This window comes from Coregonus lavaretus, assembly GCF_964263955.1.
Source record: "Coregonus lavaretus genome assembly, chromosome: 24".
NCBI classification, from domain to species: Eukaryota; Metazoa; Chordata; class Actinopteri; order Salmoniformes; family Salmonidae; genus Coregonus; species Coregonus lavaretus.
This window is the reverse complement of record NC_140011.1, coordinates 19,104,658-19,124,396: the sequence shown is the minus strand read 5'-3', so window position 1 is coordinate 19,124,396 and position 19,739 is coordinate 19,104,658. Positions and strand designations below refer to the sequence as shown.

At 47.4% G+C, this 19,739-nt stretch overlaps 1 protein-coding gene across 1 annotated transcript in view; it reads left to right on the top strand.

Annotated features, from left to right (window-relative positions):
* The window catches only part of LOC311099452 (matrix metalloproteinase-17-like), a gene marked incomplete at its 3' end in the record, with an annotated part of 95,393 nt that extends 81,472 nt beyond the window's left edge, over positions 1-13,921 (top strand). The window contains exons 5-10 of the mRNA XM_084140135.1: positions 6,472-6,648; positions 7,684-7,786; positions 8,718-8,800; positions 9,069-9,221; positions 11,659-11,916; positions 13,593-13,921. Coding sequence (XP_083996261.1) covers positions 6,472-6,648; positions 7,684-7,786; positions 8,718-8,800; positions 9,069-9,221; positions 11,659-11,916; positions 13,593-13,921 — 1,103 coding nt within the window. The remainder of the gene's footprint in view (positions 1-6,471; positions 6,649-7,683; positions 7,787-8,717; positions 8,801-9,068; positions 9,222-11,658; positions 11,917-13,592) is intronic.
* Positions 13,922-19,739: the final 5,818 nt, after the last annotated feature.

The window sequence follows — 19,739 nt, the reverse complement described above, 5'->3', positions numbered from 1 at the left end:
TTAGAACTTTCCCCCCTTTGAGGGCCATCTGCTAATGTGTGTAATTAGCACTGAATTTAAAATGGACATTTGGAGAACAGCGGAGCTAGAAGAATGCTGAATGCTCCATTTAAGTTCGCTAGCATTCTGCTCCCCACTGGTTGATTGTAAGGGGTGACATCCAATGTGGTGGCCAGGGTAGGCTCTTGGGGCCCGGGACACATAAGTGGAGCCAGGGGAAGGCTGTTTTTGTTTTGACAGCAGACAGATTGCTTTTATTCATTATCTCGCCCCTGATTGCTCGCTAATGCAGACTGCTTACGGTGGACGAAACAAAAGGCTCATTAAGCAGGTGTGTTTTTGATGGCTTTCGCAATTTGGCTTCGATTCGTGCCTGTGTGCGTGTGCACGCTTGAGTGTGTTCATGTTTGTGTGAAAGAGGGAGAGAGAGAGAGAGAGAGAGAGAGAGAGAGGGAGAGGGAGAGGGAGAGGGAGAGGGAGAGGGGAAGAGAGAGAGAGAGAGAGCGTTAGAGGGAGGAAATTGCTCCACTCTGCTCATCCACATTATCAAGCTGCCAGCCAGTCATTTAGTCTCCCTGCTCTGGCTGACTGGCTCCTCGGGGACCAGGGTGCACCCCATGGCCAAACAGGCTGTATGCCTTCACCACAGAGGAACAGCAGCCCTCTCCTGAGGAGTGGAGAGAGACATCGGAATGGAGCCCTATTCATATTTAGAGATGGTCACAGGGGCATGGAGTCAGGTTCCACAAAGCTGATAGCATTTTGGCTGAGTAAATAGTCACAAGGCTGAACTTGCTGTAGTCCGTGTACAGAGGACTCTAAGAGGGAATAGGGGATTGTTCCTCTCATCACACACACAGCCTTTACTATCATCCTCCACAGACTCCTAAAGCATTCCCAGCAGCACCCTTTTCTGGACACCTGTGGCTTGCTTTTAGAAAGGGGTCCCATCCCCAAATCTAATGGGACAGACAGACTCCATCTGGCCTGCACGCTCTCTCTCCCTCTCTCTGTAACCCCCTGCTGCTACCCATCCCAGCCCAGACGCTAACTCCTCCACACTGCATACTCCTTGTAAATGAAATGGCACCATGGTACCATGACCTCCCTCCATCCTTGTATCCCTTCCTCCCTTCCCTCCCTTCCTTCTCCACCATTTCTCCATTCCATTTCTGCACAATGTGCTCCTGTAGATTACAACATGTATTGGGACTTTAATCGCTCTGGTGGCTGCACTAACCAGGAGTGAATCTATCACCAACTCTCTCATTTGTCTGTGTTTGAGCATGACACTGAGCCGCAGCCAAGCCTGTGCTAATCTAAAGCTAGCCACACACACAGCGCCAGGGAACCTAGCTAGCTGTGGCAAGCTAACACACACACACCACACTGACTTTGGTGGATGGTGGAGCCGCAATTGAAATCTCTCAGCCACAGGTTAAAACTCTTAGTCTCGCTTAGCAGAGCCAGACGAACAGGTTTTGTTTTTGTGTCAGTCACAGAGGAGCATGGAGGAGAGAAGAGGTATTTCTAGCATGCTGCACTCTCTCCAGGTGTCCCTCAATGCTCCTCTGTGACTGACAGCTCATGGCACAGACTGCATTTCCATAGCTATCTCTCTGCACCATGTCCCCAAAAGCATTAAAAGCCTCTGTGCCTGTCTGCCACTCCTCTTAACTGTAACTATATGAAGATGAGTTCAGAAGTAAGAGAAAAAAACTAAGTGTCCGCCCTGAGATTGGAAGGTTGGGAGTTTGATCCCCGGCCGAGTCGTACCAAAGACTGTAAAAAGTATTTGCTTTTTGCTTGACACTCAGCATTAAGAAGATCGATTGGGAGTAAGGCCTTGCAATAGACTAGCGTCCTGTCCAGGGGGTGTACTGCCTCACGCTACAGAAACAGGAGATAAGCGTCATGCTTCCACCTGTCACCAGAGGGCGGCAGAGACCTGTCATGGTTCCACTTGTCACCAGAGGGCAGCAGAGACCGCCCTAGAGACTATTATGACACTCATGTGTTTTCTATTACTAATTATGATTCCCTTTTAAGAGAGGTGTGTTTTCTGTTACCCTTTGTAGATGCTTGATTCGTTTGCCATGTATGTTTGTCTACCGAGTACGTTTTCGAGTCCTAGTGTTTGTTGTTTTCCCAGTTTTACTTTTACCTACTGTTTAACTTTTTCCCAGTAAAGTATTTATGTTTATTCTAAACCACTGGTTCCTCATCTGGTTCTCTTCTCTGCTCCTGGGTCCTACCTCATCATGTCACAGCAAGCTTCTGCCTCCAGCATGGACCCAGCAGAGATCAACCAGATCAAGAACGTTATAACCCACCAAGGAGCACTGCTGGGGCGGCAGCAAGAACAACTCTCCCAAATATCAGAGACTCTCCGGGCACTTACCGACTCCCTCCAACCACTGCACACCCCCAACCCAGGAGGAGCCACTGCCCAAGTCCCAGTGCTCCAGACATCGCCGTAGATGCCCCAGGGAACCTGCACCGGGAACCCAAGATCCCAGCCCCCGAACAGTATGATGGCCACCCGGCAAGATGCAAGGGGTTCCTCACTCAGTGCTCTCTGGTGTTCGAGCTACAGCCCTCCTCGTTCCACACCGATCGGGCCAAGATCGCCTATATCCTCTCTCTACTCTCGGGCAAAGCCCTGGTGTGGGCAACGATGGTGTGGGAACAGCAGCCACCATCCTGCAGCTCCATAGCATTTCTTTACACCCACAATAACATCTGCTAAATATGTGTATGTGACCAATAGAATTTGATTTGCTAACAGCCTTCACTTCCAAGTTGCGACGAGTCTTCGACCACCCAGTCGGCGGACGAGAAGACCAGTGGCCGACTTCGCCATTGAGATCTGCACCCTCGCCGTCGAGAGTGGGTGGAATAGTGAGGCACTGGTCACCGCCTTCCACCGGGGTCTGTCTAACTCTATCAAAGATGAACTGGCCTCTCGGAAACTGGGAGAGGACCTTGAGTCCCTGATAACGCTGGAAATCAAGATCGACAACCGCATCCGAGAGCAAGTGAGACAGCACCCCTTTGACAGCATCCCAGTATGCCGGTTTCCCGAATACCCCAAGCTCCCCGAGCCCAGCACTCATGAGCCCATGCAGCTGGGACGCACATGTCTGAGCCCACAGGAACGCGACAGGCACATGCGGAAAGGCTGCTGCCTCTACTACGGAGATCTCTGCCATCTCCGTTCTACATGCCCAGAGCTTACGAGAAACGCAGGGGCTCGCCAGGACAAGGGGAGACCCTGATGAGCTGTGCAGTGACTCCCAGGCTACCCAGTCACCGTCTGTCACTACCCACGACCCTACACTGGGACAACCATCAGCACCATATTCAAGCCTTCGTGGACTCCGGGGCCGCGGATAATTTCATTGATCAGGACCTCGCCAGAGAATTACAAATCCTCTGCATGAAATGCCCCATCCCTCTGCAGATTCAAGGCCAAAGATGGACGCCCCATCGGCTCCGGCCAGGTGTAATATCAGACCAAGCCCATTCTACTGCAGGTCGGGGTGAACCACTCAGAGACTCTTAGATTTATTTTGATCACTGCTCCCGAGAACCCCCTTATCCTAGGGTACCCCTGGCTAGCACAACAACCCACTATTCTCCTGGCCAACGGGACACCTACTAGACTGGGGAAATAACTGCCAGATTAAATGCCTAAGACCCCCACTAAGAGGCTCTCCGCGTCACCCTGCATCCATTGAAGCCCAAGACTTCTCCCCTCTCCCTCCCGAATACTTCAACCTCTGGGAAGCCTTCAGTAGGAGGCAAGCCGCCACCCTCCCTCCTCATCGACCATATGACTGCGCTATAGAGCTCCTACCTGGCTCAACCCCTCCCCGGGGTCGTCTTTACTCCCTCTAGGCCCCTGAAGCAGCAGCCATGGACAACTACATCCGGGAGTCGCTGGAGGCAGGCTTAATTTGTTCCTCAACATCCCCAGCCGGCGCAGGCTTCTTCTTCGTGGGAAAGAAGGATGGGGGTCTGTGTCCCTGCATCGATTACAGAGGGCTGAACAGGATTATGATTAAGAACTGTTACCCCCTACCCCTGATGTCCTCCACCTTGGAGCTTGCCCAAGGGGCCCAATTCTTCACCAAACTGGACCTCCGCTACGCTTACAATCTGGTGAGAATCAGGGAGAGCGATGAATGGAAAACTGCCTTTAACACCCCTAGTGGCCACTGATTATTTAGTCATGCCATTCGGATTATTGAACTCACCGGCAGTCTTCCAAGCATTGGTCAATGAGACTCTTAGGGACATGTTGAATCATTTCGTCTTTGTTTCCCCCGACGACATCCTGATCTTCTCCAAGACCCTTCTTGAACACATCTTGCACGTCCGCCAAGTCCTGAGATGCCTCCTGCAGAGTCAGCTGTACATCAAAATCGAGAAGTGTGAGTTCCACATATGCCAAGTCTCATTCCTGGGCCACATTATCTCTACCGCCGGCATCTAAATGGACCCCGTAAAGGTTAAGGCGGTCACCGACTGGCCCCGTCCCGCCTCACTCAAACAATGCCAGCGGTTCATCGGGTTTGCAATTTTTACAGATGTTTTATAAGCAACTTTGGTGCGGTGGCAGCGCCACTCACAGCCCTAACCCGTCAATCCCAGACCCAGTTTTGCTGGACACCCAAGGTTGACAGGGCATTCGAGGGGCTCAAGGGACGTTTCACTTCCAGACCCATCCTCGTTCATCCTGATTCTGCTCGTCCCATCGTGGTAGAGGTGGACGCCCTAGATACCGGAGCAGGGGTGGTCCTTTCACAGCGGAACGAGGGGGACAGGAAACTGCACCCATGTGCCTTTCTCTCCAAGCGGTTCTCGCCAGTGGAACGCAAATATGATGTAGGCAACCGGGAGCTCTTGAGACCACGGTCCGACAAGCTCAGACCCGAGAACCTGACCCCGGTGGGGGTCCCACTAACAGCCCGTTCTCGAGTACTACAATGGGGACACTCCTCTAAATTAATTGGGCATCCAGTGGTTAATCAGACACTGGAGTTCCTTAGGCGGAAATTCTGGTGGCCCAACATGATTGAGGATGTGAGATCCTTTCTTACGACCTGCTCCATCCGTGCCCAAAGCAAGTCCTCGCGACCTGGCTGGGTTGCTCCAACCTTTGCCCATCCACAACTGGCCCTGGTCCCACCTGTCCCTAGACTTGATCACGGGGTTACCTCCATCCCAAGGGCTTACCACTATCCTGGTGGTCGTCGATCGGTTCTCCAAGGCAGCCCATTTCATCGCACTACCCAAGTTCAAGTGTCAGTTCGGGTTGCCCCCCCCCCCCATTTCCTGAACAAGAGGCCGAAGCGGGGGTGCCCTCAGCAGAGGCGTTCATTCAACGATTTCGCTGCACCTGGACTAGAGCGCGTTCCTCCCTGCTCCACTCCTCTGTCCGACAACAACACCAGGCAAACCGGCACCGAAGGCCCCTGCGGCTCCTCTAACCGGGTCAACGGGTGTGGCTGCCCACCCGTGATCTCCCCTTAAAAGTGGACTCTCGGAATCTTGCTCCACGCTACATGGGACCATTCAAGATTCTGAGTCGCATCAACCCGGTCACCTATCGTCTCCAGCTCCCCAGGTTAATGAGAGTCTGTCCATCCTTCCATGTCTCAAGCTTGTAAGGACCAGTCCCTCTCTCCCCCCACACCTACCCCTCCACCCTCTCAACTTGTTGGCGGCTGCCCGGACTACACTGTCCGTCGTCTGTTGGAAGCACGTCGGGTCCGGGGCACCCTGCAGTACCTGGTGGACTGAGAGGGCTACGGCCCGAGGAGCGGGCGTGGGTGCCTGCCCGGACATCCTGGACCCGGAATTTGTTAGGGACTTCAACCAATGACTTGGTGGTCACCCTGGATCCGCGGCTGGAGCCGCTCCTAGAAGGGGGGTACTCTCATTGTCCCACCTGTCACCAGAGGGCGGCAGAGACTGCCCTAAAGACTATTATGACACTCAGGTGTTTTCTATTACTAATTATGATTCCCTTTTAAGAGGTGTGTTTTCTGTTACCCTTTGCAGAAGCTTGATTAGTTTGCTGTGTGCATTTGTCTCCTAAGTTTTTGAGCCCTAGGGTTTGTTGTTTTCCCAGTTTTACTTTAAACCTACTTTTGAACTTTTTCCCAGTAAAATATTTACGTTTATTCTAAGCCACTGGTTCCTCGTCTGGTTCTCTTTTCTGCTCCTGGGTCCTACCTCATCATGTCACAATAGGCTCCTGCTCCTATTAGCCACTCCGGTTCACACAAGCCAAGGCTTACTAGGTCAGTCCAACACAACATTCTTCTGTCTTGTCTTGTCTATCAGTGAGGGGTGTGTTCATGATACGAAAGCTTTATTAAAGCTTTTCTCTGCTTCAATGGATGGAGAAATCTCACTGTTATCTCTCTCACGTCTATCCTCTCGCTTGCTCTCTCTCCACAGAATCTCATGGGATGGATCTGTTTGCGGTAGCAGTGCATGAGTTTGGTCATGCTATTGGCCTGGCCCACACCTCAGCCATAGAGTCCATCATGAGGCCGTACTACCAGGGTCCTGTGGGGGACCCACTCAAGTACGACCTCCCCTATGAGGACAAGGTCCGTGTCTGGCAGCTCTACGGTACGTTCTCCAGCTTTCCTCTACTATAACCAACGTTTCTCTTTCTCTTCTCCCCCTCTCCATCTCACATATTCCAGTCATCTCCCTCTCCACTCTCCTCTCCACCAATCTTTCCTATTTCAGTCATCTTTATCCTTCGCTCCACACATCTGAACACCTCTTGCTACTTCTCCATAACTCTTCTATACCTGCCCCCCCACACGCCTACCCCACTTACACTAGACACCGATCACTGGACTGGCATCCTGCCATCCCTTCTATGTACACATGCTGTGCGGAAAATCCTAGAGATATACATTAGCTGTCTAATGTACAGGTGCAGACCGCCCGCTCTCCCACCCACCACCACCCCTCAACCACTCACTGCAAATGTCTCCTATAATTACCCATGATTCCTAGTGGGACGTGGCCGCCCATCACTCAGCGCAACACGGCGGTACAGAGCAGGAAACCCAAGGCCTCGACACAGGAAGCAAAATGTATTTGTTTATATGCAGGGATTATTGATTTAATTAGCTTGCTGGTTACAGTGGCAGGGAGTGGAGAGAGGGCTTTAATTGGTCATCCCTGTGGCACAGGCCCTGCTTATCACCTCGTGCCATGCTACTGAGAGAGGGAGGAGAGTAGAGGAAGACAGATACTTGAGGGGCGACGAGAGGAAGACTGATAGGTGAGAGGGGATAAGGGGCTGGGGGAGAAGGGAAGAGACTTGAGTTAGCGGGCAAGGTAGGACAAAGAAGAAAGGGAGGGTGAGAGAGTGGGGGAGAGATGGAGAGAGAAAAGGAAGGGAAGGAGGGAGAAAACATGTTGAATCATGCTGGGGCTGTATAGCTGCGTTTACACAGGCAGCCCAATTCTGATCTTTTGCCCAATTATTGGCAAAAGAGCTGATCTGATTGGTCAAAAGACCAATTAGTGAAAAAAATATCAGAATTGGGCTGCCTGTGTAAACGCAGCCTATGTTTTGAATATCTGAATGTGGGGTTGCGTGTCAAGGTGCTGTTGACTTGACCCTTGCCCTTTCATCTTTCCCAGGGGTGAGAGATTCAGTGTCTCATACGGCCCGTCCTGATGATCCCTCCCAGACCGCTGACCCACCTGTACTACTGGACCTCCCTGAGAACAGATCTGCTGTCCCGTAAGTCACACACACACACATATACTCACACACTCACATGGACACATAGGCAGACACATTAAATCTACACACCCCTGTATACCTCCAAACTGAAGCTCAGAAACTTCCAGACCTATTTTCTCTCCCTCAGTTGTCTATCTGTCCTGGAGGTCAGCGAATTTGGACATTGTCACAATGCCGCAGCAGTGAGCGATAGCAGTCCTTATTTCACCTTGTTCCCCAGTCACAGTAAAATACAGCCGAGTGTGTGCTCAGAGTACAAAATGAATCCATTTACACCACACCCAGTCTCCAGATGACAGCACTCAACACCAAGTGTCAGAACAGAAGCACCGAACAAATAATAGATTTTCATAATTGACTCGTAGCAAGTGGATACTTTGTCCTCTTTTCTGTTCACTTTTTTTCTCCCCTGTGTAGCTTTCCCTTCTCATTTCTCCTCCACTCCATCTTGCTGGATGATGTGTGGAGAAGGTGGATTTAGCCTGACAAAGGTCACTAATATAGTCGTCTCTGCGCAGCTCCTCTGTTAATAAGCCCTGAATAGAAATCTTTGTTAATAAGGATCTAGGCGAGTAGCGTCTCACAAAAGCAGCCCTGTCGTGGTAATTGACTCGTCATTTGCAGCCAGGACACGTCAGGCGCTTAACTCGGTCGTTAGCACTGGGATAATGTGTGTGAGGACCTCGGTCTCCTGCGTCAGGACGATAACATCTCCTCTGATGTTTGGCTTGTTTTTTAATTGACACGCATACGCAGTAAATAAACACACAAATATAGTGTGCATGGGCGTTTTGCACACATATTAGTGACACGTACACACATTACGTCTGACTGGGGATAGAGAAGTTGTTTGGTGTACATTCTGTCTTAGTTTCTTCAATTAATTATTTTCTTTCTCTCTTTCTTTCTTTCTTTCTTTCTTTCTTAGGCCGGCACGAGATGCCCCTAACAGGTGCACCAGTCACTTCGATGCAGTGGCCCAGATTCGTGGAGAGGCCTTCTTTTTCAAAGGTACAGAGAGAGAACAGAGTGTGGCTCTGCCTGCGATCAATATAGAACCCAGCCAAGCATACTCTCAGAGTTCCACACACACCTTCACACTCCCAAGACAAGGGATAGCCCTAGAGGGGCTTACAAACACACACTCACTACTGTACACACGTACAGTGCACAATCTTGTACATACAAACACTTAAAGAGAGAGAATTACTTTGTATTTCCTCTTTTTTCTTTTCTTACTACTTTTCTTTACTTTCTACTTTCTCTATTTTCCTCCTAGGGAAGTACTTCTGGCGTCTGACGCGGGAGAAGCACCTGGTGTCTCTGCGTCCGGCTCAGATCCACAGGTTCTGGAGAGGCCTGCCTACCAACCTGGACAGTGTGGACGCTGTCTACGAGAGACCTGGGGACCACAAGATCGTCTTCTTCAAAGGTACATAACTCATAAACTCAGTCATGGTCGTGGTGGAGGCAGGGAGGTCCAGGTATTATACCAACTATGTTATGTTAACTATGAAAGGAAGTGTTTTGTTGTAATTTAAAGGTTTTTCATATGTTGGGGCTGGTCAAACGAACGTGTTCTGAGAAACACATGAAAAGAGGTCTATCATGCTACATCCATTTTTGGACCCATTGATTCTTGAAGAATATAATGTACCCCATCAGAACCCAAAATATAAGCTTGGTTCACTCTAATGTTTGTAAACAAAGTAAATGTAAACACCATATAGCCTCAAAACATGGTTAAAACTATAATGTGATATCATGGATGGTCATTCCTTGAATTTCAGTGGTTACATTTCTCCAGCTGCATCCCTCAGCTTTTTTACCAAAACAGGGGTGGGGATACACTTTGTTATTGTTTCAACTGCTGATTGCTACTTTAATGTGTCATCATGGGCTTTGGAGGGTGTTTTGACGGTTTTATGGATGACAGAGGGTTTAAAATATAATCAAGATTACTAAAGCACAAAACAAGGACACCTCTTACACTTCTTGGTAAAACCTGTGAAAAAAATACACTACCAGTCAAAAGTTTTAGAACACCTACTCATTCAAGGGTTTTTCTTTATTTTTACTATTTTCAACATTTATAGAATAGTGAAGACATCAACTATGAAATAACACATTTGGAATCATGTAGTAACCCAAAAAAATTTAAACATATCAAAATATATTTGAGATTCTTCAAATACCCTTTGCCTTGAAGACAGCTTTGCACACTTGACATTCTCTCAAACAGCTTCACCTGGAATGCATTTCCAACAGTCTTGAAGGAGTTCCCACATATGCTGAGCACTTGTTGGCTGCTTTTACTTTACTCTGCGGTCCGACTCATCCCAAACCATCTCAATTGGGTTGAGGTCGGGGGATTGTGGAGGCCAGGTCATCTGATGCAGCACTCCATCACTCTCCTTCTAGGTAAAATAGCCCTTACACAGCCTGGAGGTGTGTTGGGTCATTGTCCTGTTGAAAAACAATTGATAGTCCCACTAAGCCCAAACCAGATGGGATGGCGTATCGCTGCAGATTGCTGTGGTAGCCATGCTGGTTAAGTGTGCCTTGAATTTCACATTTACATTTTAGTCATTTAGCAGACGGTCTTATCCAGAGCGACTTACAGTTAGTGAGTGCATACATTTTTCATACTGGCCCCCCGTGGGAATCGAACCCACAACTCTGGCGTTGTAAGCGCCATGCTCTACCAACTGTGCTACAGGAGGCCCAGTAAAATAAATCACAGTGTCACCAGCAAAGCACCACCACACCATAACACCACCTCCTTCATGCTTTACGGTGGGAAATACACATGCGGAGATCATCCGTTCACCCACACCGCGTCTCACAAAGACACAGCGGATGGAACCAGAAATCTCCTATTTGGACTCCAGACCAAAGGACACATTTCCACCAGTCTAATGTCCATTGCTCTTGGTCCAAGCAAGTCTCTTCTTATTGGTGTCTTTTAGTAGTGGTTTCTTTGCAGCAATTCAACCATGAAGGCCTGAACAGTCTCCTCTGAACAGTTGATGTAGAGATGTGTCTGTGACATGAACATTTATTTGAGCTGCAATTTCTGAGGCTGGCAACTCTAATGAACTTATCCTCTGCAGCAGAGGTAACTCTGGGTCTTCCATTCCTGTGGCGGTCCTCATGAGAGCCAGTTTCATCATAGCGCTTGATGGTTTTTGCGACTGCACTTGAAGAAACTTTCAAAGTTCTTGAAATGTTCCGTATTGACTGACCTTCATGTCTTAAAGTAATGATGGACTGTTGTTTCTCTTTGCTTATTTCAGCTGTTCTTGCCATAATATGGACTTGGTCTTTTACCAAATATGGCTTCTGTATACCCCCCCTTCCTTGTCACAACACAACTGATTGGCTGAAACGCATTAAGAAGGAAAGAAATTCCACACAATTTACTTTTAAGAAGGCACACCTGTTAATTGAAATGCATTCCAGGTGACTACCTCATGAAGCTGGTTGAGAGTGCCAAGAGTGTGCAAAGCTGTCATCAAAGCAAAGGGTGGCTATTTGAAGAATCTCAAATATAAAATACATTTTGATTTGTTTAACACTTTTTGGTTACTACATGATTCCATATGTGTTATTTCATAGTTTTGATGTCTTCACTATTATTCTACAAGGTAGAAAATAGTAAAAATAAAGAAAAACCCTTGAATGAGTAGGTGTTCTAAAACCTTTGACCGGTAGTGTATATATCTCTGTCTGTATTTCAAAGTCAATTGAATAGTTTAATCACAAAACACATTTAATCACAAGTCACTTTCATTCAGTTGAGTTATTAAATTAAACAAGCGATCCAGTTCACTCTCGTTGATTGACGTTCCTTTGTCCCGCCTCCTCAGGACTGAAGTATTGGATATTCAAGGACAACAACGTGGAGGAGGGTTATCCTCGGCCAATCAGTGACTTCGGCCTGCCTATGGAGGGCGTGGACGCAGCCTTCGTGTGGCTCCACAACTACAAGACTTACTTCTTCAAGGACAACCGCTACTGGCGCTATGACGACCATCTACGGCGTATGGATCAGGGCTACCCCAAAGACAGCACACTGTGGAAGGGGGTCCCGCCCCAACTAGACGACGCCATGCGATGGTCTGACGGTGAGTATTAGACAGACACACACACAGATCAACATGCTAAACATACACATTTACTCTAAAATACACACTCCATATACACATATAGCTCACTTCTAAAAACGAAATACAAGCTGAAATTCTTACACATTCAGTACACTACACTTGACAGTACACCAAAATAATGGAAGCAGTAGTAAAAAAGAACACAAAAATAATAGAGTACCTGAGTGTATGTCATTCATGCCTGCCCTCAGGGTCCTGACAGGTCTACTTCTACAGTATATCCACTACTAGCCCACACTGGGTCCTTTTCGTCTCCACCCTCCCTGCCCTCTAACTCTCTCAGACTGGAGACTAATCTAGTCAAAAACAGCCCAGGTCATTGATCAGTCAAGCCTGCCTAAACCACCGTCCTGGTGGAGCCGCTGTGCATTCTAAAGCCCTCAATGCAGACGGCCCCTAACATGTCATTTGATATTGTCTTTTGATCTGGAGTGTGGTCTGGGAATTATAGGTCAGTGTCCCAAATGGCACTCTATTCCCTATTTAGTGCACTACTTTTAACCAGGGCCTATAGGGCTCTAGTCAAAAGTAGTGCACTGTATAAGGAATGGGGTGTCATTTGGGATGCAACCATAGTGTTTCCATTGCCGAGCCCGTGTTTTCATTGTTGGGTTGTCATGGCAGCAATCGCCTGCAGCTGAGATGTGTGTGTCTGTGTGTGCAGGATGGTGCTAGGGCATCATGTCCCAGCTATTGCACAGCACTATTCATGCCTATTTCAGAGTCAGACCCTAAGCAGTGGAGGGCCAGTCTAACAGTAATTCAAGTACACTCACAGTCTGACACATTGGTCAATCAAATCCCAACAAAGCACACATGCAGTATACAGCCCTCACCTCTCACACAAACTCAAGCACACACACAAACAAGCATATACTGTAGCTACAAACACATAGAACAGCTTATCAAACATATGCAAACAGTATAGTGACCACAAGTTATCAAAACCCCTTCTTCAGTAGCACACACAGCCATTTTACACACTCACTCTACAGTGCATAAACACACGCATGGCCAGCTCCAGCCCAGTCTCCACATGAGCCAGTTAGATCCTTTCTCCCCTGTAGCGACTCCTGTGGCTGAGTGTATGTAAGCGCTTTCCTTCGTCATGTGCTGGGCTCTGTACCGCTGCCAACTCTAGAGGTCCTGCTCGGAGCTGTTTGATGTGTGTGTGAGCACAGGCCACACGCACAAATGACAGTCTGAGCCACAAGAGGATACATACATACATACACGTGGACCCTGGGGGCCTGGGAACTGGAAGCACATCAAAGACCTCAGGAAGAAAGAGTGCGGAGAGAGGTGGATGTGGTGACAGGGAAGGAAAGAGAGGGAGAGATGGTGGTGCTAGGGAGGATGAGAGCGAGGGAGGGAGAGATAGCGGCTTGGAGAGAGAGGAGACAGCTAGACAGGGAATGACAGAGATTAAGGAGGGGGGGAAAGAATACATATGAGAGAGGAAGAGAAGGAGAGTTTGTTGTGGAAAAATGAACTGGTGAATAGCGAGAGAGGGACTGGTAGGAAAACAGCGCGACAGAATCAAGCGACATTGATGTATTAGCATAGCAAAATAAATCATCATCACACCCTCTTTCTCACTGATGCAGCCTCTTTGTCCTCTTCTTTTCACTAAGGCTCCTCATACTTCTTCAAGGGGAAGGAGTACTGGCGTGTGGTAGGCAGTGATATGGAGGTGGAGGCCGGGTACCCACGGCCCATAGGAAAGGACTGGCTGGTGTGTACAGAGATGCAGTCGGACTCCCCAGCCACAGAGGCCAATAACACGGCTAACACGCGGCTACACGGGCAGCACCACGCCGACCACGCCGAAAATGGCTACGAGGTGTGCTCCTGCACCTCCGACTCGGCCTCGCCCTTTGGAGCCCAGCCCTCGCCCTCCCCCCTCTGGCTGCTCGCCCTTCTCTTGACTCTCTCTGGGGTACTATCCTACGTCCCTCTATGATGTAAGCAGAGGGGAGCAGCCTCACTCTGTGACAGGAAGTACAGCAGCCAATCTGCTGAGAGCTGGGGAGTGGCTTAAGGGGCTTTTCGCCTGGGTACTGCCAGACCAGCTACACCATCGAATCAAAACGATGACTGGAGGAATTTGTTGTTATTGTTATTATCTTAATTGGGATCCTCATTGTTAATTTGTTTTTTTAATGTTTTATTTATTATACAAAATCATTCTCAATGGATCAATATGCTTTCAAATTAATAATGTTTAAATTATGATATTGAATTAGAAATGTGATAACATGACAATAATGGAAATAGTTTATCAATTTGATGATAATAATGATAAGTTTATAGCCAAAAATGTGACTAAGCAGTCTAGCAGGAGAGTGGTACTCTGGGATGCTGTGCGCCCTTGTCCCTTTGTTCCTACAATCACTATAAGAGCTTTAAAGTAACTGTCCAGTGTTTTGGGATTTCTGTGAAATATGACGTTTTATTAATTACAATATTAGTGAAATAGTTTTCCTTCCAAATTGATTTAAGTATGTTAAAAAGCAGCTTTTCTTTGTTGTAGTGTTGTGGGCGTACCCCAACAACAGAATGGTGTTGGCGTATACCGGTCATTAAAAATATTCACGCGAGTAGACCACTGATTGGCTAGCTCATCTTCCTCGGGAAGATGACCAGCTTCTCTGAGGAAATAGCAAGCATTTTTTTAATGGTTTGAGGTGGGGTTTTTCAAGTGTTTTGTCTCCAATTTATGTTTTGGCCACAAATACTAGTATAGGTTGAGTCAACAACATTATTTATGTATGAGTTAACAGAATATTAACTTTTAAAAGTTAGATTGTCACTGGAAAGTTACTTTAAGAACCCTCACACACACAAAGACCACTTCATGTGCGTTTTTTACGGTCTGAGCTAGCGGGACAAATGCTTCCGTCTCCACTCACTCATTCAACTGGTAATGTCTGGGCTGGCCGGATGGACACTCCCCTATCATTGGACAGCTTGTTCTCCCACTTCTAATGTCAGGGCTATCTGGATGGAATGGACACTACTTCCTGTAATGACACTGACTCTCTTTCCTTGAATGCACTCACGTGCCCTTTTGTGACCTTTGCACCTGTATCTTTCTTTTTTTTCTCAGCTCAGATACAGTAGCACCTACTGCCATCATTAGAGAGGGTAACCCATTAGTATTGATTATTAGGATGTATTTTTGTAATAAACACAGAGAGATTGTGGTCGAACGCTACTCGGGGATGGTCATGATGGGGTTTTCACGATGTCTTGGTCTGGTCTGGTCAGTGGCCACCACAGTGGTCAGCGATACCCAACGGTCACCCAGGGACGCCTTTCTCCTTCTCCATTGGATGTCTCTCCTAACATGAACTATCTCTGAGGATAGGGGGATGTCTGGGTAACAGGACAGAGGCTGGACATGGATATCCACCAGCTGCCTGCTGAGAGGAGGGCACCCACTCAAAACACAACTAGATTTATTAATATTGCTAAGATATATTTACTTACAGTCTCTATATACAGATCTATTTGAGGTGAAAAGTTCTATGGCAGTTGCAAAAAAAACGTACATTTCTCAGCCGTCTTTTCTAAGGTGAAATATTTTTGTAGAAAAATAAAGAGGGGGTAAGACAGAGTGTACTGGGTCGTGTAATGATTTTGTGTCACAGGGAGCCCAGGCTGAACAGAAAGAGGAGGACAATGCGTCAGCTGCCGTCACAGGCTGGTATTTACTTTCTTTTCTGTGTTGTTGGGAGCCATGTTTCTTATGTACAGGCGCATTTTATTATTTCCTCACTGCAAAACAAACCATGCCAATTAAGTTGTACTCTCCTGTTAACAAGCCATCTTCTTCTACATGCATTCCTTGTTTCAGATCTGTTTATTCAGGATTATGTGTAATACATGTGTATATGTGTGTTTTGTGATAGAATTCAGTGACTTTTGAGAATAAGTCTGAACAATGTTGACTCAGTGAATAGAGCCAATAACACTCCAGATACTGTATTATTGACTCAAGGAAAAAGAAATGTGAGGCAGACACTCAAGCAGACACACAATGCATGGCATGAGGATTGAAACAAACCGTTTTCCAGCAGTGGAGGCTGATGAGGGGAGAACGGCTCATAATAATGGCTGGAATGGATTCAATGGAATGGTATCAACCACATGCATGTGTTTGATACTATTCCATTCACTTCATTCCATCCATTATACTCCATTCCAGACATTATTATGAGCCGTCCTTCCCTCAGCAGCCTCCACTGTTTTCCAGTATTAAAAAATGAGCACGCAGAGAAAGCAGCAGTACGTGCCATGTGTTTTTGCAGTCCAGAGGCTGCAGCAGTCGAACTTGGGGAGAAAGTGTCTGACTAATTTCATGGGTTACATAAGCAGCACAATGCCAGGTCAAAATAAAGGATCCACAAAGGAGGAAGGAACTGAATTATTGCCAATTGACTGCATTTAAAGTAGCAAAAGACTCCAGAGGGGTCTTTGTACAGGGCAAAAGATCATTCAGTTCAAAGAGTTTAAAATTTCAGGGAAGATCATGGCAAGCTGTTTCAACCAGAAAGGTCATGACCATGTCGATCACAATGGGCCTCATCTCAGTGGTTGGAGTTGACCTCTGCACAACTCTGCTACACTACATACAACCCTTCTTACCTGAATTTGCACATATCAGTACTGTCTACATTGTATATAACGTTATTTATATGAGCCATGAGCCAGCACATACTGCGTTTGTCAGTCTGATTTTAGATGGAAATATCTTTTGACCTTAGTTCTTCTGCAGATGGGATATTTGACACACACACACCTCTTCAGTAATAACCCTTTCTGATGTGGCTCCTCATGGCGCTGTACAACCACTACTACAATAAGACATGACACATGGTGCACCACACTGACTACTGGAACAGTAAAAGTTAACGTTGCACTGGCTGAGGTGCTCTGGGTCTTGGATCTCAATTTCCCAAACCGCCCCCTCCTCTACACACAACCTTTAAGGCAGAGTCTAGAGAGGCTGCATTGCTACTGTGTGTCTGTGAGTCTGTCAGGATGGGGTTTGCTGAGCAGGAATGCAGCAGTGGATGTTTCATGTGACGTCCTGGCTATCATTTAGGCTACTACTGGGGAGGGTGGGGGGGTGAGGGAGGCATTCTACTACTAGGCTACTACTGGGGAGGGTGGTGGGGTGAGGGAGGCATTCTACTACTAGGCTACTACTGGGGAGGGTGGGGGGGTGAGGGAGGCATTCTACTACTAGGCTACTACTGGGGAGGGTGGTGGGGTGAGGGAGGCATTCTACTACTAGGCTACTACTGGGGAGGGTGGTGGGGTGAGGGAGGCATTCTACTACTAGGCTACTACTGGGGAGGGTGGTGGGGTGAGGGAGGCATTCTACTACTAGGCTACTACTGGGGAGGGTGGGGGGGTGAGGGAGGCATTCTACTACTAGGCTACTACTGGGGAGGGTGGGGGGGTGAGGGAGGCATTCTACTACTAGGCTACTACTGTAGTGCTGCACTTCCTTCCACCTAAGACACCAGTGTGTTCCCAATGTTTTATGTTAATGTAAGCTCTAGTGTAATTGTGTTTCCATCAGGAGTGTGACACTAAAGACTTGGGGCAGGCAGAATCAACAATCTCTGCATTATGAAGACAGCTGCTTTGTGAGAAGGTGTTAAAGTTCACAGTTAGCCATTGTTATGTATATGCCTGCTGAAAAGTACCAGTGGCTTTGCATCAGCCCCAAGTCAGAGCAGGTCCGCTGGAGCCCAGTGAGTCAAGGGGCCTGCCCGCGTAGATGGAAACAGAAAAGTCTGAGCCTTTTCGGTGAAACACTGGGGTATATCTCAGATGGAAACTTGATATACCGTGTCGCTCATCCACAGTACCTCACCTCTAGCTCCCGTGTCCTCACTTTAGTAGACCTGCACTGCCCCCTGGTGGTGAAAACAAATTCACTACTTGTGATAACGTGCAAAAACTATTTTTTGTTAAAGTAAGCACTTGCAAATAAATGTGCAAAAAAATGACAATAATAGAATGATAAAGGTAGATGGATGATGAACCAATCAGAGGGATGAAGGTAGCATATGGAACTCAGGTGGAGAAGACAGGAAAAAGGCTGTGGAGTCTGAGAGGGAGGCCAGTGTCTGAATAGGAAAGCAAAGAATACATGAAGACATTGAGAGGGTAAAGAGTGGTGGAGCAGCACATAGGCCTAGTCAGCTGAAAACGTTCAATCTGAGAAACAGAACAGAAATATGGCAGAAGTTAAATATGAGTTTCACGCATTAATAAAATTACATACTGTTGACATTTGACAAACAACTATGGAAAAATGTACAGATAATGTACATACTGCTAAATGACGTAAATGATACTGTACCTCAACCGTCTTTTCTGCCATATGCTCATGCATTTCTTCTCAGAATCTGTGAAGTCCTCTGTGACATACTCTTGCTGTTGGTCCTCACACACTTAGCCCCTCAGACCATTTTGTTTTCTTTTGGCATCCCACCTCTCATACCACTCCTCCCTGCTCAATTCGTTTTGGTCTTTCTTTTTGGCTTTCTCCTTAGCTCTCTCCCGCTGAAGTTTTTGCCAGGCCTCTTCCCACTTCTGCCTCTTCTCCTCCTCCCTTACAGTGAGGGAAAAAAGTATTTGATCCCCTGATGATTTTGTACGTTTGCCCACTGACAAAGAAATTATCAGTCTATAATTTTAATGGTAGGTTTATCTGAACAGTGAGAGACAGAATAACAACAACAAAATCCAGAAAAAACGCATGTCAAAAATGTTATAAATTGATTTGCATTTTAATGGGGGAAATAAGTATTTGACCCCCTCTCAATCAGAAAGATTTCTGGTTCCCAGGTGTCTTTTATACAGGTAACGAGCTGAGATTAGGAGCACACTCTTAAAGGGAGTGCTCCTAATCTCAGCTTGTTACCTGTATAAAAGACACCTGTCCACAGAAGCAATCAATCAATCAGATTCCAAATTCTCCACCATGGCCAAGACCAAAGAGCTCTCCAAGGATGTCAGGGACAAGATTGTAGACCTACACAAGGCTGGAATGGGCTACAAGACCATCGCCAAGCAGCTTGGTGAGAAGGTGACAACAGTTGGTGCGATTATTCGCAAATGGAAGAAACACAAAATAACTGTCAATCTCCCTCAGCCTGGGGCTCCATGCAAGATCTCACCTCGTGGAGTTGCAATGATCATGAGAACGGTGAGGAATCAGCCCAGAACTACACAGGAGGATCTTGCCAATGATCTCAAGGCAGCTGGGACCATAGTCACCAAGAAAACAATTGGTAACACACAACGCAGTGAAGGACTGAAATCCTGCAGCGCCCGCAAGGTCCCCCTGCTCAAGAAAGCACATATACAGGGCCGTCTGAAGTTTGTCAATGAACATCTGACTGATTCAGAGGAGAACTGGGTGAAAGTGTTGTGGTCAGATGAGACCAAAATGGAGCTCTTTGGCATCAACTCAACTCGCCGTGTTTGGAGGAGGAGGAATGCTGCCTATGACCCCAAGAACACCATCCCCACCGTCAAACATGGAGGTGGAATCATTATGCTTTGGGGGTGTTTTTCTGCTAAGGGGACAGGACAACTTCACCGCATCAAAGGGACGATGGACGGGGCCATGTACTGTCAAATCTTGGGTGAGAACCTCCTTCCCTCAGCCAGGGCATTGAAAATGGGTCATGGATGGGTATTCCAGCATGACAATAACCCAAAACACACGGCCAAGGCAACAAAGGAGTGGCTCA